The sequence below is a fragment of the Trachypithecus francoisi genome, unplaced genomic scaffold, assembly GCF_009764315.1.
Source record: "Trachypithecus francoisi isolate TF-2019V2 unplaced genomic scaffold, Tfra_2.0 Lachesis_group6, whole genome shotgun sequence".
Taxonomy (NCBI): domain Eukaryota; kingdom Metazoa; phylum Chordata; class Mammalia; order Primates; family Cercopithecidae; genus Trachypithecus; species Trachypithecus francoisi.
In genome coordinates, this window is record NW_022681471.1 from 65,357,534 (window position 1) to 65,379,312 (window position 21,779).

Consider the following 21,779-nt stretch of genomic DNA (forward strand, 5'->3'; position numbering starts at 1 on the left):
ACCTGGGAAGCACAAGGGGGAAGGGAATCCCTTTTCCTAGCCAGGGGAACTGAGACACACAACACCTGGCAAATGGGGTAATTCCCACCCCAATACTGCGCTTTAAGCAAACGGGCACACCAGGAGATTATACCCACACCTGGCCGGAGGGTCCCACGCTCATGGAGCCTCCCTCATTGCTAGCACAGTAGTCTGCGATTTAACTGCAAGGCAGCAGCGAGGCTGGGGGAGGGGCGCCCGCCATTGCTGAGGCTTAAGTAGGTAAACAAAGCTGCTGGGAAGCTCAAACTGGGTGGAGCTCACAGCAGCTCAAGGAAACCTGCCTGTCTCTGTAGACTCCACCTCTGGGGACAGGGTACAGCTAAACAACAAAAGGGGAAGCAGCAGAGGCCTATGCAGACGCAAACGACTCTGTCTGACAGCTTTGAAGAGAGCAGTGGATCTCCCAACTCAGAGGTTGAGATCTGAGAACGGACAGCCTGCCTGCTCAAGTGGGTCCCTGACCCCTGAGTAGCCTAACTGGGAGACGTCCCTCTAGGGGCAGTCTGACACCCCACACCTCACAGGGTGGAGTACACCCCTGAGAGGAAGCTTCCAAAGGAAGAATCAGACAGGTACACTCGCTATTCAGCAATATTCTATCTTCTGCAACCTCTGCTGCTGATACCCAAGCAAACAGGGTCTGGAGTGGACCTCAAGCAATCTCCAACAGACCTACATGGGTCCTGACTATTAGAATGAAAACTATCAAACAGGAAGAACACCTATACCAAAAACCCATCAGTACGTCACCATCATCAAAGACCAGAGGCAGATAAAACCACAAAGATGGGGAAGAAGCAGGGCAGAAAAGCTGGAAATTCAAAAAATAAGAGCGCATCTCCCCCTGCAAAGGACCACAGCTCATCACCAGCAACGGACCAAAGCTGGTCAGAGAATGACTTTGACAAGATGAGAGAAGAAGGCTTCAGTCCATCAAACTTCTCAGAGCTAAAGGAGGAATTACGTACCCAGCGCAAAGAAACTAAAAATCTAAAAAAAAGAGTGGAAGAATTGATAGCTAGAATAATTAATGCAGAGAAGGTCATAAATGAAATGACAGAGATGAAAACCATGACACGAGAAATACGTGACAAATCCACAAGCTTCAGTAACCGACTCGATCAACTGGAAGAAAGAGTATCAGCGATGAGGATCAAATGAATGAAATGAAGCGAGAAGAGAAACCAAAAGAAAAAAGAAGAAAACGAAATGAACAAAGCCTGCAAGAAGTATGGGATTATGTAAAAAGACCAAATCTACTCTGATTGGGGTGCCTGAAAGTGAGGGGGAAAATGGAACCAAGTTGGAAAACACTCTTCAGGATATCATCCAGGAGAACTTCCCCAACCTAGTAGGGCAGGCCAACATTCAAATTCAGGAAATACAGAGAACACCACAAAGATACTCCTCGAGAAGAGCAAACCAAGACACATAATTGCCAGATTCACCAAAGTTGAAATGAAGGAAAAAATCTTAAGGGCAGCCAGAGAGAAAGGTTGGGTTACTCCAAAGGGAAGCCATCAGACTAACAGCAGACCTCTCGGCAGAAACTCTACAGCCAGAAGAGAGTGGGGGCCAATATTCAACATTCTTTTTTTTTTTTTTTTTTTTTGAGACGGAGTCTCGCTCTGTCACCCAGGCTGGAGTGCAGTGGCCAAATCTCAGCTCACTGCAAGCTCCGCCTCCCGGGTTCATGCCATTCTCCTGCCTCAGCCTCCGAGTAGCTGGACTACAGGCGCGCCACCTCGCCCGGCTAGTTTTTTTGTATTTTAGTAGAGAAGGGGTTTCATCGTGTTAGCAAGGATGGTCTCGATCTCCTGACCTCGTGATCCGCCCGTCTCGGCCTCCCAAAGTGCTGGGATTACAGGCTTGAGCCACCGCGCCGGCCCTCAAATTCTTAAAGAAAAGAATTTTAAACCCAGAATTTCATATCCAGCCAAACTAAGTTTCATAAGTGAAGGAGAAATAAAATCCTTTACAGATAAGCAAATGCTTAGAGATTTTGTCACCACCAGGCTGCCTTACAAGAGACCCTGAAGGAAGCCCTAAACATGGAAAGGAACAACCGGTACCAGCCATTGCAAAAACATGCCAAAATGTAAAGACCATCGAGGCTAGGAAGAAACTGCATCAGATAACGAGCAAAATAACCAGTTAATATCATAATGGCAGGATCAAGTTCACACATAACAATATTAACCTTAAATGTAATGGACTAAATGCTCCAATTAAAAGACACAGACTGGCAAACTGGATAAAGAGTCAAGACCCATCAGTCTGCTGTATTCAGGAGACCCATCTCACATGCAGAGACATACATAGGCTCAAAATAAAGGGATGGAGGAAGATCTACCAAGCAAATGGAGAACAAAAAAAAGCAGGGGTTGCAATCCTAGTCTCTGATAAATAAACTTTAAACCATCAAAGATCAAAAGAGACAAAGAAGGACATTACATAATGGTAAAAGGATCAATTCAACAGGAAGAGCTAACTATCCTAAATATATATGCACCCAATACAGGAGCACCCAAATTCATAAAGCAAGTCCTTAGAGACTTACAAGAGAGACTTAGACTCCCATACAATAATAATGGGAGACTTCACACTCCACTGTCAACATTAGACAGATCAACGAGACAGAAAGTTAACAGGATATCCAGGAATTGAACTCATCTCTGCAACAAGTGGACCTAATAGACATCTACAGAACTCTCCACCCCAATGAACAGAATATACATTCTTCTCAGCACCACATCACACTTATTCCAAAATTGACCACATAATTGGAAGTAAAGCACTCCTCAGCAAATGTAAAGGAACAGAAATTATAAAAAACTGTCTCTCAGACCACAGTGCAATCAAACTAGAACTCAGGACTAAGAAACTCAATCAAAACCGCTCAACTACATGGAAACTGAACAACCTGCTCCTGAATGACTACTGGGTACATAACGAAATGAAGGCAGAAATAAAAATGTTCTTTGAAACCAATGAGAACAAAGATACAACATACCAGAATCTCTGGGACACATTTAAAGCAGTGTGTAGAGGGAAATTTATAGCACTAAATGCCCACAAGAGAAAGCTGGAAAGATCTAAAATTGACACTCTAACATCACAATTAAAAGAACTGGAGAAGCAAGAGCAAACACATTCAAAAGCTAGCAGAAGGCAAGAAATAACTAAGATCAGAGCAGAACTGAAGGAGATAGGACACAAAAAACCCTCCAAAAATCAATGAATCCAGGAGTGGTTTTTTGAAAAGGTCAACAAAATTGACAGACCGCTAGCAAGACTAATAAAGAAGAAAAGACAGAAGAATCAAATAGACGCAATAAAAAATGATAAAGGGGATATCACCACCGACCCCACAGAAATACAACCAACCATCAGAGAATACTATAAATGCCTCTACGCAAATCAACTAGAAAATCTAGAAGAAATGGATAATTTCTGGACACTTACACTCTTCCAAGACTAAACCAGGAAGAAGTTGAATCCCTGAATAGACCAATAGCAGGCTCTGAAATTGAGGCAATAATTAATAGCCTACCAACCAAAAAAAGTCCAGGACCAGATGGATTCACAGCTGAATTCTACCAGAGGTACCAGGAGGAGCTGGTACCATTCCTTCGGAAACTATTCCAATCAATAGAAAAAGAGGGAATCCTCCCTAACTCATTTTATGAGGCCAACATCATCCTGATACCAAAGCCTGGCAGAGACACAACAAAAAAAGAGAATTTTAGACCAATATCTCTGGAACATCGATGCAAAATCCTCAATAAAATACTGGCAAACCGGATACAGCAGCACATCAAAAAGCTTATCCACCATGATCAAGTGGGCTTCATCCCTGGGATGCAAGGCTGGTTCAACATTCGCAAATCAATAAACGTAATCCAGCATAAACAGAACCAAAGACAAGAACCACATGATTATCTCAATAGATGCAGAAAAGGCTTTTGACAAAATTCAACAGCCCTTCATGCTAAAAACGCTCAATAAATTCGGTATTGATGGAACGTACCTCAAAATAATAAGAGCTATTTATGACAAACCCACAGCCAATATCATACTCAATGGGCAAAAACTGGAAAAATTCTCTTTGAAAACTGGCACAAGACAGGGATGCCCTCTCTCACCACTCCTATTCAACATAGTGTTGGAAGTTCTGGCTAGGGCAATCAGGCAAGAGAAAGAAATCAAGGGTATCCAGTTAGGAAAAGAAGAAGTCAAATTGTCCCTGTTTGCAGATGACATGATTGTATATTTAGAAACCCCATTGTCTCAGCCCAAAATCTCCTTAAGCTGATAAGAAACTTCAGCAAAGTCTCAGGAGACAAAATTAATGTGCAAAAATCACAAGCATTCATATACACCAGTAACAGACAAACAGAGAGCCAAATCAGGAATGAACTTCCATTCACAATTGCTTCAAAGAGAATAAAATACCTAGGAATCCAACTTACAAGGGATGTCAAGGACCTCTTCCAGGAGAACTACAAACCACTGCTCAGTGAAAGAAAAGAGGACACTAACAAATGGAAGAACATACCATGCTCATGGATAGGAAGAATCAATATCGTGAAAATGGCCATACTGCCCAAGGTATTTATAGATTCAATGTCATCCCCATCAAGCTACAATGAGTTTCTTCACAGAATTGGAAAAAACTGCTTTAAAGTTCATATGGAACCAAAAAGAGCCCGCATTGCCAAGACAATCCTAAGTCATAAGAACAAAGCAGGAGGCAGCACGCTACCTGACTTCAAACTATACTACAAGGCTACAGTAACCAAAATAGCATGGTACTGGTACCAAAACAGAGATATAGACCAATGGAACAGAACAGAGTCCTCAGAAATAATACCACACATCTACAGCCATCTGATCTTTGACAAACCGGAGAGAAACAAGAAATGGGGAAAGGATTCCCTATTTAAAAATGGTGCTGGGAAAATTGGCTAGCCATAAGTAGAAAGCTGAAACTGGATCCTTTCCTTACTCCTTATACGAAAATTAATTCAAGATGGATCAGAGACTTAAATGTTAGATCTAATACCATAAAAACCCTAGAAGAAAACCTAGGTAGTATCATTCAGGACATAGGCATGGGCAAGGACTTCATGTCTAAAACACCAAAAGCAATGGCAGCAAAAGCCAAAATTGACAAATGGGATGTAATTAAACTAAAGAGCTTCTGCACAGCAAAAGAAACTACCATCAGAATGAACAGGCAACCTACAGAATGGGAGAAAATTTTTGCAATCTACTCATCTGACAAAGGGCTAATATCCAGAATCTACAAAGAACTCAAACAAATTTACAAGAAAAAAACAACCCCATCAAAAGGGGCAAAGGAAATGAACAGACATTTCTCAAAAGAAGACATTCATACAGCCAACAGACACATGAAAAAATGCTCATCATCACTGGCCATCAGAGAAATGCAAATCAAAACCACCATGAGATACCATCTCACACAGTTAGAATGGCAATCATTAAAAAGTCAGGAAACAACAGGTGTTGGAGAGGATGTGGAGAAATAGGAACACTTTTACACTGTGGTGGGATTGTAAACTAGTTCAACCATTATGGAAAACAGTATGGCGATTCCTCAAGGATCTAGAACTGGATGTACCATATGACCCAGCCATCCCAATACTGGGTATATACCCAAAGGATTATAAATCATGCTGCTATAAAGACACATGCACACGTATGTTTATTGCGGCACTATTCACAATAGCAAAGACTTGGAATCAACCCAAATGTCCATCTGTGACAGACTGGATTAAGAAAATGTGGCACATATACACCATGGAATATTATGCAGCCATAAAAAAGGATGAGTTTGCGTCCTTTGTAGGGACATGGATGCAGCTGGAACCATCATTCTCAGCAAACTATCACAAGAAGAGAAAACCAAACACCACATGTTCTCACTCATAGGTGGGAACTGAACAATGACATCACTTGGACTCGGGAAGGGGAACATCACACATCGGGGCCTATCATGGGGGGGGAGGGGGGAGGGATTGCATAGGGAGTTATACCTGATATAAATGACGAATTGATGGGTGCTGATGAGTTGATGGGTGCAGCACACCAACATGGCACAAGTATACATATGTAACAAACCTGCACGTTATGCACATGTACCCTAGAACTTAAAGTAGAATAAAAAAAGAAATTAAAAAAAAAAAAAAGAAAAATCCATTTTCTGGCGAGAAATTCAAGCTGGCTACAGAAATTTGCATAAGTAACGAGGAGCCAAATGTTAATCACCAAGACAATGGGAAAAACATCTCCAGGACGTCTCAGAGATTTTGGCAGCAGCCCCTCCCATCACAGGCCCTGAGGCCTAGGAGAAAAAATGATTTTGTGGGCTGGGAACCTGGGCCTCTGATGCTCTGTGCAGCCTCAGTGACATGGTATCCTGCATCCCAGCAGCTTCAGCTCCAGTCAGGGCTAAAAGGGGTCAAGGTACAACTCAGGCCATTGCTTCAGAGAGTGCAAGCCCCAAGCCTTGGCAGCTTCCACGTGGTGTTGGGCCTGCAGGTGCACAGAAGTAAAGAACTGAAGTTTGGGAACCTCTGCCTAGATTTCAGAGGATGTATGGAAATGCCTGGATGTCCAGGCAGAAGTCTACTGCAGGGGAGGAGCCATCATGGAAAACCTCTGCTAGGGCAGTACAGAAGGGAAATATGAGTTTGGAGCCCCTACACAGAGTCCCCAATGCAGCACTGCCTAGTGGAGCTGTGAGAAGAGGGCCACTATTCTCCAGACCAAGAATGGTAGAGATTCACCAACAGCTTGTACTGTGCAGCTGGAAAAGCCACAGACACTCAACACCAGCCTGTGAAAGCAGCCATTTTGGGGGGGGCTGTACCCTGCAAAACCACAGGGGTGGATCCGACCAAGACCTTGGGAGCCTACTTCTTGCATCAGCATGACCTGGATGTGAGACATGAAGTCAAAGGAGATCATTTTGGAGCTTTAAGATTTAATGACTGCCCCAATGGATTTTAGACTTGCATGGGGCCTGTAGCCCCTTTGTTTTGGCCAATTTCTCCCATTTGGAATGAGAGCATTTATCCAATGCCTGTACCCACATTGTATCTTGGAAGGAAATAGTTTTTGATTTTACAGTCTCATAGGTGGAAGGGACTTGACTTGTCTCAGATGAGAGTTTAGATTGTGGACTTTTGAGTTAATACTGAAATAAGACTTTAGGGGACTGTTGGGAAGGCATGATTGGTTTTGAAATGTGAAAAGACATGACATTTGGGATGGGTCAAGGGTGGGATGATATGGTTTGGCTCTGTGTCCCCACCCAAATCTCATCTCAAATTGTAATCCCCACATGTCGAGGAGGGGAGGTGATTGAATCACGGGGGCGGTTTCCCCTATGTTGTTCTCATGATAGTGAGTTCTCATGAAACCTTATGGTTTTATAAGCATCTGGCATTTCCCCTGTTAGCACTTCTCTCTCCTGCTGCCTTGTGAAGAAGGTCCTTGCTTCCCCTTCTCTTCCACCATGATTACAAGTTTCCTGAGGCCTCCCCAGACATATGGAACTGTGAGTCAATTAAACCTCTTTGTTTTATAAATTACCCAGTTTCAGGTATTTCTTCATAGCAATGTGAAAATGGACTAATAGCATAACTAAAGCCACAAAGTAAATCTGAGGAAACTGATTTAATACAGTCTTAAAAGAACTTATTTTCTTTGTTCATAATTTATGTACTCATAGCTTCTACAAAAAGTGCTTCATCTTTCATGTATATTCTTCTTAACATTTTGGTCATGATCCTTTGAAAGAACATACCTGTGATGAGGGACTCATCTACCATAGAATGTCCTTCAATAACACGACCATCCACTGGAAATTTGCCTCCTGGAACTACTTTAATGATATCTCCACGTTGTACAAGTTCCACATCCACTTGTTCTTCACTGGATATAAGTTAACATAAAAAGCACCATTATAATATGCTTCCTACCCTGACCTCTCCATGCAAGCTCTTTAGTTCACGTCAAGCTTGTGGCTCCATAATTACCACCAATGGAAGCTAGAACCAACATTTAAGCTAGGAACTAGTATGTCAGTCTTGCTTACTGTTATGAACAGCACAGTAGCTAGCACAAAGTAGGCACTCTAAATATTTTTTTGAACAGTCATTAAATTAAAAACTGAAAGTTTTAAAAAATAATGTAATGGGTTTCATTTAACTAAAACTTTATGTATTATGTAACTTTGCCTAAACAACTTTATGAGTATAAAAATGAGAAATACAAAAGATTGAAATCTAATCAAGTCTTTAGCTTTATCTTCCAATTTACAAGTAACACAGGAGTTATAAAACAAGTTAAATGAAACCAAAAGGAAGCAAAGAGATAAATTCAGATTGTGGGATATTCTACAGAACAACTGATGGCTATTTCTTCAACAAGTTAATTGTTTTGGGGGGAGGAGGGAAGGAAGGAGAATGAGAAGAAAGAAGGGAGGTGCTGTTTTAGATTAAAAGAACATAAGTCATATGATAGTCAAATGCAATGATGCATGGATCTTGTTTGAATTCTAGTTCAGGCAAAGAGACTTAAAACATTTTGGAGACAACAGGAGAAACATGAATACTAATTGGGTCTTAGGTGACATTAAGGAATTAATGTTCATTTTGTTAGGTATAATATGGTAGTATAGTTATATCAGAATATATCCTTTTTAGAGATAATACAGAATATTTAGCAGTAAAACAATATGACTGACATTTGGTTTAATACTACTGCAACAAGAAAGAAAGATAAAATGGATAGATGAAGCATGGCAAAATGGGATAATTTTTATATCTGGGAGACAGATTATGTGAATTCATGATAGTCCTTTTTCTACTTCTGTGTATATCTGAAATTTTTCTTAAGAAGTTAAAAAAAGAGAAGAGGGAAGAGGGAAGATAAATACCTGAGGAGGATATTATCAGAATCAAGAGTTACAATAGTTGCTTCTGTAGCTTGTAGTGAAATTAGCTTTGCAAGAGCCTCCGATGTTTTGCCCTATAAATTAAAACAAACACATTGAAAATGCTAAGGAAGAAAAAGTTCAGGTCTTAACTAAAATAAAAATACAATCTTTAGCATTTACCCAAAAGACAGCTTTAGGAATATTAATTTGTTCAAAAATTAATATGAAAATGTTTCACTTCAAAATGTTTGAATGTTTTACTTCAAAATGTTTCACTAGAAAATGTTTCACTTCAAAAAGATAAAGTACACAAAATATTTTATTTTTTATTTATTTATTTTTTTGAGATAGAGTCTCACTCTGTTACCCAGGATGCAGTACAGTAGCGTGATCTCGGCTCACCGCAACCTCTGCCTCCTGAGTTCAAGCAATTCTCCTGCCTCAGCCTCCCGAGTAGCTGGGATTATATGCCTGGCTAATTTTTGTATTTTTAGTAGAGATGGGGTTCACCATGTTGGCCAGGCTGGTCTCAAACTCCTGACCTTGTGATCCGCCCACCTCAGCTTCCCAAAGTGCTGGGATTACAGGCATGAGCCACCACGCCCAGCCTAAAAATACACAAAATATTTTTAAAAGTATTATTAGGGATTATTTATGAAGAAATTATATAAATTAATAAGAAAAACATGAGGAACCCAATAAACATACAGGCAAAGGACATATACAGGCAAATCATTCAAAAGGAAATATAAACATCCAATGATGAAAAAATGTTTATCCCCACCATTAATGGAAGAAACACAAACTAAAGTAACCCTGTAATACCATTTAATGTCTATTAACTTAGCAAGAATTTGGGGGGGATGCAATGCTGGTGAAGTTGTAGTAAAAATACTTCACTGACGTACCCCTGCTGGCAAAAACTGTTACAACTTGTAGCATGAACCAGAGAAATAGTTATGCCCTTTAACCCAGTAATCACATCCACTGTAATGTCTTCCAAGATATTAGCTCAATGGAAATGACTATTAGACATGAATATGTTCAATGCAGGATTATCTAAAAATAAAAAATTAGAAACAATCTAATGGTGAAAAATACCTGAATGGTTTAGTAAATTAAAGCAAACTGACATGACAGACTTAGTCAGAAATATTAGATAATTATCTAGACTGCAAAAATGGGGAAAAACTTTACAGTGTTAAGGGTACAAAGTAGCATGAATACTACATTTGCAATTCTGTTAAATAGAAAGGTATGTAGAATGGAATTAGAAAATGATTTACATTATAGCAAGGGAATATGGGTGAATTTTTTCTATCATTATTTTAAACCATGTGGTCATGTCAATTTTCAATTAATAATGTGATGTAGTAAACAAGTGATAAGTATTTCTCATTTGTCTCTCTTAAAATAAACAGACATACTGTACAATCTACAGTATTAATTCCATATTTGGTAAATCTTCTAAATGGATATTTAACTTAAAATATTGCCAAAATGAAAATATGTCTTTCAGTAAATGGTAACTACATAAAAACATGTATTTCCAATGATTGGCCTAAAAAATACTATGGTCATTTATCCACCCAACATTTTAACAAATGTCACCCTTTCTTACTTTACCTTTGCTATATGCTCCAGCCATCGGCCTAGTGCAATAAACACAAACAGCATAGGGGGTGTGTCAAAGAAAGTAATAGGGTTCACTTTGGCTCTTTCATACATTGCAACTAGAAGAATAACCAAAGAGTAGGCAAATGCAATGGTGGTTGCCAGCACAATCAGTACGTCCATATTTGCTGTCTTATGCTTCAGTGCTTTATAAGCCTGAATGTAGAAGTACCAGCCTCCGAAAAACTGCAATATAGGAATGATAATCAATGAATTTTTAAAAATTCATATATATTTCAATAACTTAAAAGTATCAATAGTCACTTTCTTTGGCTTTTAGCTAACCCATAAACACTAAAAGGAGATTAAGCCAAAACAATCATGTTTGTATTTCAATAGATGTACATGCAGAGGGAGGTATTCAAATTGCTGCATAAGTCTGTGGGGGCTATCATCTACGATCCAATGGATATTCCATAATACAAGGAAAATCAGATGCTTCTTCCTTTTTTTTTTTTTTTTTTTTTAGAGACGGTCTTGCTATGTTGCCCAGGCTGATCTCAAACTCCTGGCCTCAAGCAACCCTCCTGCCTCAGCCTCCCAAGTAGCTGGGATTACAGGCATGAACCATCACACCAAGCAGATTTTTCTTTCTGAGGCCAGCAAAAACAGGAACTAGGAAAGGAATTACATTTTCTTCAAGGATTTTTTTGTATAAAACTCACCCATCTTTCCAAAACTCAAACTAAGTGGTGTATCACAAGCTATGAAATCTGTTGGCTGTTTCTGTTGGTAAATATAACTGGAAAGCTTATTTCATTAAAACAGAGAAACTAAGATGTTTTTAAAATCATTATTGCCTTTTATAAGGATCAGATAAAGGAAAATATTTATTTGATAGAAGTATTCTATTCCTCAGTAAAATTTTATCTTGAAAAAAGAGTTTAAAACATACAGAAAGTAATGAACTGAAGTGCCAGGAAGAAATAACAAAAATAAAGTCATTGAGCTGGGTGCAGTGGCTAGCGGCTGTAAGTCCCAGCTACTCAGAAGGCTGAGGCAGAAGGACTGCTTGAGCCCTGGAGTTGAAGACTGCAGTGAGCTGTGCTTGTACCACTGCATTCCAGCCTGGGTGACAGAGCAAAACCCCATCTCTAAAAAAAAAAAAAAAAGATAAATAAAAATTTAAAAATAAAACAACATTATATACAGTAGTAGATATAAATACCAAATCCAAAAAACTTGACCTCTTTCTTAGGGGTTAAATGGTGTCTATTATCTACTTAAATAAGTACTCAGTTGAAGATTATTTTTGTAAAGTATATGGCATAAAATGATCAGACTTCTGGCTAACATCAGTTTTGTAGTTGAAAATAAAACCTTGCCTGCCAAATTTTGCTTATTTTTCATTATTAACAAATATATTTGCTAACAATTCACTTGCCTGTACAGGTACACACAATAAAAAGGACAGCAAATTCATAATGGACAATCCTGGAAGAATCTGGCGCTCCAGGAACATAGAAGAATGAAGGTTGATCATTTCTTCTTTACTCATGTTTTGACTATGGTGAAGAGTTGCAAAGTGGTGGTCCATAACCATCATATATATCATCAGCCCCATTACAGGAATACAAAAAAACAGACTCACAACAAAAGACCGTCTCCATCTTATATGGAAAAAATAAAAAAAGAAAAATAATGGTCATAAATAGCTAATAGGTAAAGATTCTATGTACTATAGAGAGACACACATTGTGAACATTTCATCCAGTATAAGGATGGTATTATAAAAACTGACATGCAAAAAGGATGTTAAACTTGTAATAAGGAGTCAAAATCTGTTTTTAACTGACACTCTAAAAGTACTTACTGTCTTATTTCTCGTTTATGATCTAGGTGACTTGCTGACCGATCCTTCTTGACCAAAGAAGCTTCAAAACCTAAGCTCTAAGGAAATTCATGAGAAAAAAATTATTTCACTGAACATACATTGTGTACAGAAATTCTAAGCCATGGTATTGTCATTAAGAACAGCTCAATTACTGAGGGCAAGTCACTCTGGGGAATACAAAGATGAAGATGTGCTTCCTGCTCTTGATTGCCTTTATTTCCAAACTTTCATCAAAGAAGTGAATATTTCCTTAATTCTAGTTAATATCTATCCTATATATAACAGTTTAACTCAAGTACAACTGTCCTCAGTAGAGGTTCTCATTAATAGGCCATAAAAGCTAGCACCAGGCCGGGCACGGTGGCTCATACCTGTAATCCCAGCACTTTGGGAGGCCGAGGCAGGCAAATCACAAGGTCAGGAGTTCAAGAGCACTCGTCTCTACTAAAAATACAAAAAATTAGCTGGGTATAGGGGGCAGGCGCCTGTAATCCCAGCTACTCAGGAAGCTGAGGCAGGAGAATTACTTGAACCCAGGAGGCAGAGGTTGCAGTGAGCTGAGATCGCGCTACTGCACTCCAGCCCGGGCAACAGAGTGAGACTCTGTCTCAGAAAAAAAAAAAAAAAAAAGCTAGCACCATACTAAATAGATTATTCAAGGCCTTGCATATGCAGTATTTATTCTTGTTTTATCAGAAAAAGAACATGAACAAAAATCATTTTCCCCAATAAAACAAAGTATAAAAAGGAAACTACCCCTAAGCAAGACTTATCTGACCATAGATAGTAATACACATTATATTTACAACTGCTAGGGGAAATGCTGCCATTTTACATTTGTTGGCAGTGCACAGTGAATAGAACAAGCGTGAGCTTTGGAGTCAGTAATTAGGCTCAAATCCCAGTTATGACAGTTACTAGCTATGTGACTCTGGTAAGTAACTTAACTTCTCTTAATCTGGGTTTCCTCACCTCCAAAATGAATATGACCACATTGCTGTGGCAATTAAGGGTTGAAGCTTTGCAGTCTTGGTAACCGGCACATAGTAGGTACTCAGTAACACTAGTTTCACAAAAATGGTAATGGTAATGTCATCTATACTAATAGGATCTTAATTGAACTATTAAGATGCTTTAAATCACTTGAACACCAATTCTATAGCATACTGAAACTTTTAAAATACATTCACATGTATTACCACTTAAGATTTATTGAAGAACACACAATGAATCTGTCACAAAGAAAGGGTTGTGTTGTTTGTTTTAGAGACAGGGTCTCTCTCACGGTAACCTTGAACTCCTAGGCTTAAGCAATCCTCCTACCTCTGCTTCTCGTGTGACTAACACTATGGGTGCGTGGCGCCACGCCTGGCTAATTATTTTCATTTTTGTTGCAGAGACAGGGTCTCGCTATGTTGCCCAGGATGCTCTTGAACTCCTGGCCTCAAGTGATTCTGCCATCTAGGCCTCCCAAAATGCTGAGATTATAGGCGTGAGCCACCATGTCCAGCTGGGTTTGATCTTTTAAATTTCTTACTTTAACTTAAAAATAGGTCTTTTGTTTTGACCTAACAAACAAAAAGCCATCAAACAGGATTCTTCACTTTCTTAGTAACTACTATGAATCTTATTTATAACAAATTATACTTTATTTTCATTTCTAAATATTTTGAGTGTTTTGTGGTTCTAACTTGTTTGCTCCTGATTAATAGTGTAAATGTACCTTTGCCTAACTTTTCCTGAAAAAGACCAAAAAAAAAAAAAAATGCAGGCACATTTACATTAAATTTGAGACAGATCTTGTTTGAAGTATTCAAAGGAGTTAGATTTTTTTTTTCATTGCCTCTATCTGATGCAAACCAGAAATGATTCACGGGAATGCTGATTAAATAGGTAAGAACACAGAAACATAAATTCTTGGCACTTACTTCAATTGTATGGATAATATCTCTGGGACCAATAATTTCTGGGTCATATTTAATATGTGCTTTGTTGGTTGCCAAGGCCACAGAGCAGTACAGGATCCCTCTGTGATTTGTGAGACTCGACTCTATTTTATGTACACAGGAGGCACACGTCATTCCTCTCACCTGTTAAAGACAAAGCATTTGTTCTTCAGGAACAAATTCACCATTAAACATGAGTTATCTTTTTTTTTTTTTCTCAGACAGAGTCTCCTGCTCTGTCACCCAGGCTGGAATACAGCAGCGCAATCTCGGCTCACTGCAACCTCCGCCTCCCAGGTTCAAGTGATCTCCTGCCTCAGCCTCTTAAGTAGCTGGGGTTACAGGCATGTTTTACCATGCCCGGCTAATTTTTTTGTCTTTTTGAAGAGACATGGTTTCACCATGTTGGCCAGGCTGGTCTCGAACTCCTGACCTCAAGTGATCCACTGTGCCCGACCCGAGTTACCACTTTTCACAAAAGGACTCATGGGATTGCCACACAAGATCTTAATTGCACTACTAGTATGCTTTAGATTTGATCATTAGGGTATCATTTTTATACCACATCAAACAAATATATGGTCCCAGATAGAAGAGGATCTCATTAAAAGTCTCCCAATTCCTGTCACTACTACTCAGTGATAGAGGATTTGACATTTATTATTGTTTCTTGTATCCAAAGTCTTGCTTCCCTCTGGATTTTTTTTTTTCATCCTGCTAAAGTATATAACCACTAGTATAACTTTTAGTGAAGTTAATGGATGGCAAAAGTGTTTTGACTTTTTATGTCTAAAAAATGTATTTTTCCCTATATCTTGAGTGGGGTTATAGTTTAGCTGGGCATTAAATTCTAAGATGGATGGGCATGACTTCTAGAATGACTGTGTGAGGAGCTCAGCAAATCCTTTCCTCAAAAAGCAATGATAAAACTGACAAAAGTATCAAAAAACAACCATTGAAATACTCTGGAAATTGACCAAAGGGCATACCACAAATTAAGAAGGATTTATTCAAGTATATCTGCTGAAGGGATATCAGTGCAAATGGTGCAGTAAGACCTCTAAAATTCTCTCTGTAAAAGCCATGAGAAAATGGGCAGAAATTGTAAGAACCATCTTTTTCCAGAAATCTGGAAATCAAACAAGTTTGCAGCAATTTAGAAAGCATTTATTCAAGAAAACAAGATGGAGTACAAAAAATAGAATGAATAAGACATAGTATTTCATAGCACAACAGGATGAATATAGTCAATAATAACTTAATCATACATTTAAAAATAACTAAAAGAGTATAAATGGATTATCTGTAACACAAAGGATAAATGCTTGAGGGGATGGATACCCCACTTTATATGTGTTTGTTACTCATTGCATGCGTGTATCAAAACATCTCATATACCTCATAAATACATGCACATACACCTACGCTGTACCCAGAAAACTTCTGTGCTCTAAACACCACCACCAAGGAAGTAAAGAGGCAATACCAGAATGGGAGAAAATATTTGAAAATCATATATCAGATAAGGGACTTGTATCTAGAATATATATTCTTACAACTCAGTAATAAAAAGACAAACAATCCAATTAAAAATGAGCAAAAATGGTCAGGAGCGGTGGCTCATGCCAGTAATCCCAGCACTTTGGGAGGCTGAGGCGGGTGGATCATAAGGTCAGGAGATCGAGACCATCCTGGCAGCATGGTGAAACCCCCGTCTCTACTAAAAATACAAAAAAATTAGCCGGGCGTGGTGGCAGGCGTCTGTAGTCCCAGCTACTCGGGAGGCTGAGGCAGGAGAACGGCGTGAACCTGGGAGGCGGAGCTTGCAGTGAGCCGAGATCGCGCCATTGCACTCCAGCCTGGGCGACAGAGAGAGACTCCGTCTCAAAAAAAAAAAGAAAAAAGGCAAAAATTCGAATTGTTTCTCCAAAGAACATTTATGAAAGACTAATAAGCACAAGAAGAGATACTCAACATCATTAGTCATCAGGGAAATGCAAATCAAAACCAAAATGAGATCACTTCCACTGGGATGGCTATAATAAAAACGTAATAGCAAGTGTTGACATGCATATGGAACAACTGGAATATCAATACAATGTTGGTGGGGATATGAAATGATACAGCTGCTTTAGAAAAAGTCTGGCAGTCCTTTAAAAGGCTAAATATAGAGTTACTAGATGACTTAGTAATTCCACTTCTAGGTATATCCCCAAGGGAATTAAAAACATAAGTTCACACAAAAACTTGTACATGAATGTTCATAGCAGCATTACTTACAATAGCAGCAATATTCATAAAGCGGAAACAATCCAATTGTCCATAAACTGACGAATAAATCAACAAAATGTAGTATATTCATACACCAGAATATTATTTGGTAATACAAAGGAATGCAGTAATGATACATGCTAGAACATGGATCAACCATGAATACACTATGGTAAATAAAAGAAGTCGGTTACAAAGGACCACATATTATATTATGCCATTTATATGAAATGTCCAGAATAGGCAAATCTATACAAATACAAAGTAGATTAGTGGTTGCCTAGAGTAGAGAGAGTAGAACCAGTACAGGTAAGAGATTAGGACTAAAGAATGACTACTAATGAGTTTTATTTTCATGGGGATGGAAATGTTTTGAAATCAGATAGTGGTGATAGTTGCACAAGTCTGTGAATATACTAAAATGCACTGGATTATACACTTTAAAAAGGTGAGTTTTATGGTATTTCAAAAAAGCTATTATTTTCAATCCTTAAAAACATATAAAAGCCCACTCATTCTTTTTCATTCTTTTTAATAGCTACTCAGTATCCCATGATATGGATGTATCATAATGTATTTAGTCCCTAATGACTGAAATTTAGTTTTTCCCTATCTTTTGCTATTGTAAACAATACCATAATGAACATCTTTGCATACATATCATTTCATACATATGCAAACATGTCTGTTGGATAAATTTCTACAAGTGGAACTTGTGAGGCAAAGGCTATGTGCAATTTCACCTTTGACAGATATTGCCAAATTCCTCTGTTGGCAGCTTGTATCAATGTACACTCCACCAGCAATACATGAGAGATCAAAAACACAGTGTTAAAATTGTTAACTTTACCAACCCAATAAGTGAAAATGGTACTTCAGTGCCATTTAATTTGCTTTACTCATTACCAATGAAGTTGAACATCTTTTCATGTTTAAGAGGTATCGTTTTTGCTTTTCTGTGAACTGTCAGTTCATATCCTTTATCATCAAAAAGAAATTTTGGGTTGATGACGTTTGTCTTATTGATGTATAGAAGTTCTTCATATATGAAGAAAATTAACCTTCATCTATGATATGAATACAATTATTTTAATTGCCTTTTGACTTTCCATTCAGTGCTTTCCTCCCAAGAAGAAATGTTTAGGTATCTGAATTCATCAATCTATTAATCTTTTCTTTTATCGGTTTTGTATCGTATTTTAGAAAAACGCTTCCTACTCCAATATTTTTTTTTCTTTTTTTTTCTTTCTTTCTTTTTTTTTTTTTGTGAGAAGGAGTTTCACTGTTGTTGCCCAGGTTGGAGTGCAATGGCATGATCTTGGCCCACTGCAACCTCTGCCTCCCAGGTTCAAGCAATTCTCCTGCCTCAGTTTCCTGAGTATCTGGGATTACAGGCGCATGTCACCATGCCTAGCTAATTTTTTGTATTTTTAGTAGAGACAGGATTTCACCATGTTGGCCAGGCTAGTCTTGAACTCCTGACCTCAGGTGATCCACCCACCTCGGCCTCCCAAAGTGCTGGGATTACAGGCATGAGCCACTGCGCCCGGCCTCCAATATTGTTTTATAAATGAATTAGATGTTATCATTGGGAAAAGCTAGATTAAGGCTACATGGAAATTTTCTGTACTATTTTTGTACTTCCTTGTGAGTCTAAAAGTATTTCAGTGATGAATTGATGGATTGATGTATGATAAAGCAAATACAGTAAAATATTAATTGTAGAATCTAGCTGGTGTATATAGGGTATCTACTGTACAATTCTTCTGACTTTCCTGTATGTCTGAAAGTTTCATAATATTGAAAAAAAATGCTCCAAATATTTCTTCTAGTAATTTCATGATTTCATTATTTACATTCAATTTTGGGAGGCGGGCAAGGTCTTGCTCCGTCCCCTAGGCTGGAGTGCAGTGGCATGAACACAGCTCACTGCAGCCTCAACCTCCCAGGCTCAAGCAATCCTCCCACCTCAGCTTCCCGAGTAGCTGGGACTACAGGTACATGACACCACACCTCGCTAAATTTTTACTTAATTTTTTATTCTTATTTTTTGAGATAGAATCTCACTGTGTCGCCCAGGCTGGAGTGCAGTGGCACAGTCTTGGCTCAGTGCAACTTCCACCTCCCAGGTTCAAACAATTCTCACACCTCAGCCTCCCGAATAGCTGAGATTACAGGCGCGTGCCACCACACCCAGCTAATTTTTGTATTTTTAGTAGAGACGGGGTTTCACCATGTTGGTCAGGCTGGTCTTGAACTCCTGACCTCAGGTGATCTACCCATCTCGGCCTCCCAAAGTGCTGGGATTACAGGCGTGAGCCACCACAACTGGCCTAAAGTTTTACTTTTTGTAGAGGTGGGGTTTTACCTGTTGCCTAGGCTGGTCGTGAACTCCTGGGCTCAAGTGATCCTCCCACCTCGGCCTCCCAAAATGCTGAGATTACAGGCATGAGCCATCACACCCAGCCTACATCCAAATTTTTGCTTAAACTGGAACTTATTTTGGTACAAGGTTAATTTTTTTAATTATACAAATAAACTTAAATACATTCTAGCCATAAAATTTTCAGTGTTGAAACGATGCAAGTTTCTCTTTGCTCTTCTCCCTCAATCCCACTCTCTTCCTGAGATAAACACTGTTAATCATGTGTATACACTAGTCCTTTCTCTAGGTGTTTATATACATATATAAGCACATATACATGTAGTTTTGCATTTTTTATTAAATGGGATTATGCCACAAGTATTACACTGCAACTTGTTTTGCTTAAGTAAATAATATGTCCTAGAAATCTTTACTTGTCAGTTAATATTGATTTATTTTAGGCCGGGCGCGGTGGCTCAAGCCTGTAATCCCAGCACTTTGGGAGGCCGAGACGGGTGGATCAGGAGGTCAGGAGATCGAGACCATCCTGGCTAACACGATGAAACCCCGTCTCTACTAAAAATACAAAAAACTAGCCGGGCGAGGTGGCGGGCGCCTGTAGTCCCAGCTACTCCGGAGGCTGAGGCAGGAGAATGGCGTGAACCCGGGAGGCAGAGCTTGCAGTGAGCTGAGATCCGGCCACTGCACTCCAGCCCGGGCGACGCAAGACTCCGTCTCAAAAAAAAAAAAAAAAAAAAAAAAAAAATTGATTTATTTTATTCTTTTAACATATGTATTGTATTCTACAATATGTCTATACATAATTTATTTAAACATTCCCTATTAAGGACATTTAATATAGATTGGTTCTAATTTTTGCTCTTAAAATTATATAATAAATATAATCTTATGAATGTTCATATTCCTTTTTTAAAAAAAACAAAGTCTCATTCTGTCACCCAAGCTGGAGTGCAGTGGTGTGATCTCAGCTCACTGCAACCTCCGCCACCTGGGTTTAAGTGATTCTCATGCCTCAGCCTCCAGAGTAGCTGGGACTACAGGAGCACACCATCACACCTGGCTAATTTTTGTATTTTTCATAGAGATGGGGTTTCACCATGTTGACTGGGCTGGTCTCGAACTCCTGACCTCAAGTAATCCACCCACCTCAGCCTCCCAAAGTGCTGGGATTACAGGTGTGAGCCACCCTGCCCAGCCATATATGATCATATTTCCACAGGAAAGAACACTAGCAGCTGATTTGCTGGGTTGGAGAAAGTGATCACTTTAAATCAATATGCTTTACACCGGGTTTTAAGACTTTATAAAATTTGAGTCTTTAATGCATCTGGAATTTATTCAATTACATGCTACTAGATAGGAATCATACTGTATTTTAAAAGTTAATTTTCATTTATTCATTCAAACCCAATTCTTTTTTGGTTAATAGAGATATGACAATTATCTTTTTACATTCCATGCTTGAAGAGTACCATTAAATCATACCTTATCCTTCCATTTTCCAGTTTCCTTAATTTTAATCATATCTTATTTTCCCCACTTTTAATTATCTTCACAACTCTTCTCTGAACCTTACCAAGTTTTTTTCTGGAAATTTTATTAATCACACAAAAATTCTTACTTACAACAAGTTCCAAAACACCATCTCCTTCATCAGCATTTTCTATCACAGTGGCTCCAAATCCAAGCTCTCGGATGAACTCTGCTATCATTGGGGGTTGTATAACAGTAGGATTATATCTTACTTCTGCCTTGCCAGCCATCAGGGCCACAAGTATAGAATATATTCCTAAGAGCATTGATAAGAAAAACAATACAGGTAACATTCTTTTTAAAAAGAGTAATGTTATAATTACCTTTTAGTATTCTCAAATATGAAAGGATTTCTCTTAAGTATGAAAGGATTAAAGTGAACCTGGAGAAATTTATTATTTAACTTTTATACCAATCTTGACCCCAAGCAATTAGAACTATTCCAAAAGATAGCCTCATTTTTCTTAAACTTTTTATTATGGAAATTTTCAACTATGTGTGTGTGTGTGTGTGTGTGTGTGTATAAGAACATAATAAACTTGATGTACCTATCACCTTGCTTCATAATACTTGGCTAATCTTATTTCATACATTCCTACACCCACCACTCACTGCCCTCTACCCAGATTATGCTGAAGCAAGTCCCAGACATCACATCATTTCATGTGTAAATATTTAAATATGTACCTCTAAAAAATACACTCTTTTTTAAAAACCAAAATACCATTTTCACACCTAAAATAATTCTTCATATCATCAATATCCAGGCAGTATTCACATTTTTACAATGTCTTATAACTGTTTACTAGTTAACAGCTTTTTGTCTGACTTGGATCCAATAAGGCCTATGAATTGCAATTGCTTGAGACTGTATCTTGTACATATAAAGCATTTTTAGAAATTAATAAGACAGAGTACTAGAGAAAGGGACTCGGCTGGGCATGACCGCTCATGCCTGCAATCCCAGAACTTTGGGGGGCCGAGAAGGGCGGATCGCTTGAGTCCAGGAGTTCGACACCAGCCTGGGCAATATGGCAAAATCCTGTCTCTACAAAAAAAAATACAAAAATTAGCTGGGCATGGTGGTGCATGCCTGTGGTCTCAGCTACTCAGGAAGCTGAGGTG

At 38.7% G+C, this 21,779-nt stretch overlaps 1 protein-coding gene across 1 annotated transcript in view; it reads right to left on the reverse strand.

Moving 5' to 3' along the window:
* ATP7A (ATPase copper transporting alpha) overlaps positions 1 to 21,779 on the reverse strand; it is a 162,475-nt gene that overhangs the window by 35,686 nt on the left and 105,010 nt on the right. The window contains 7 exon segments of the mRNA XM_033202080.1: positions 7,877 to 8,004; positions 9,011 to 9,102; positions 10,637 to 10,870; positions 12,069 to 12,294; positions 12,498 to 12,574; positions 14,447 to 14,608; positions 20,747 to 20,910. Coding sequence (XP_033057971.1) covers positions 7,877 to 8,004; positions 9,011 to 9,102; positions 10,637 to 10,870; positions 12,069 to 12,294; positions 12,498 to 12,574; positions 14,447 to 14,608; positions 20,747 to 20,910 — 1,083 coding nt within the window.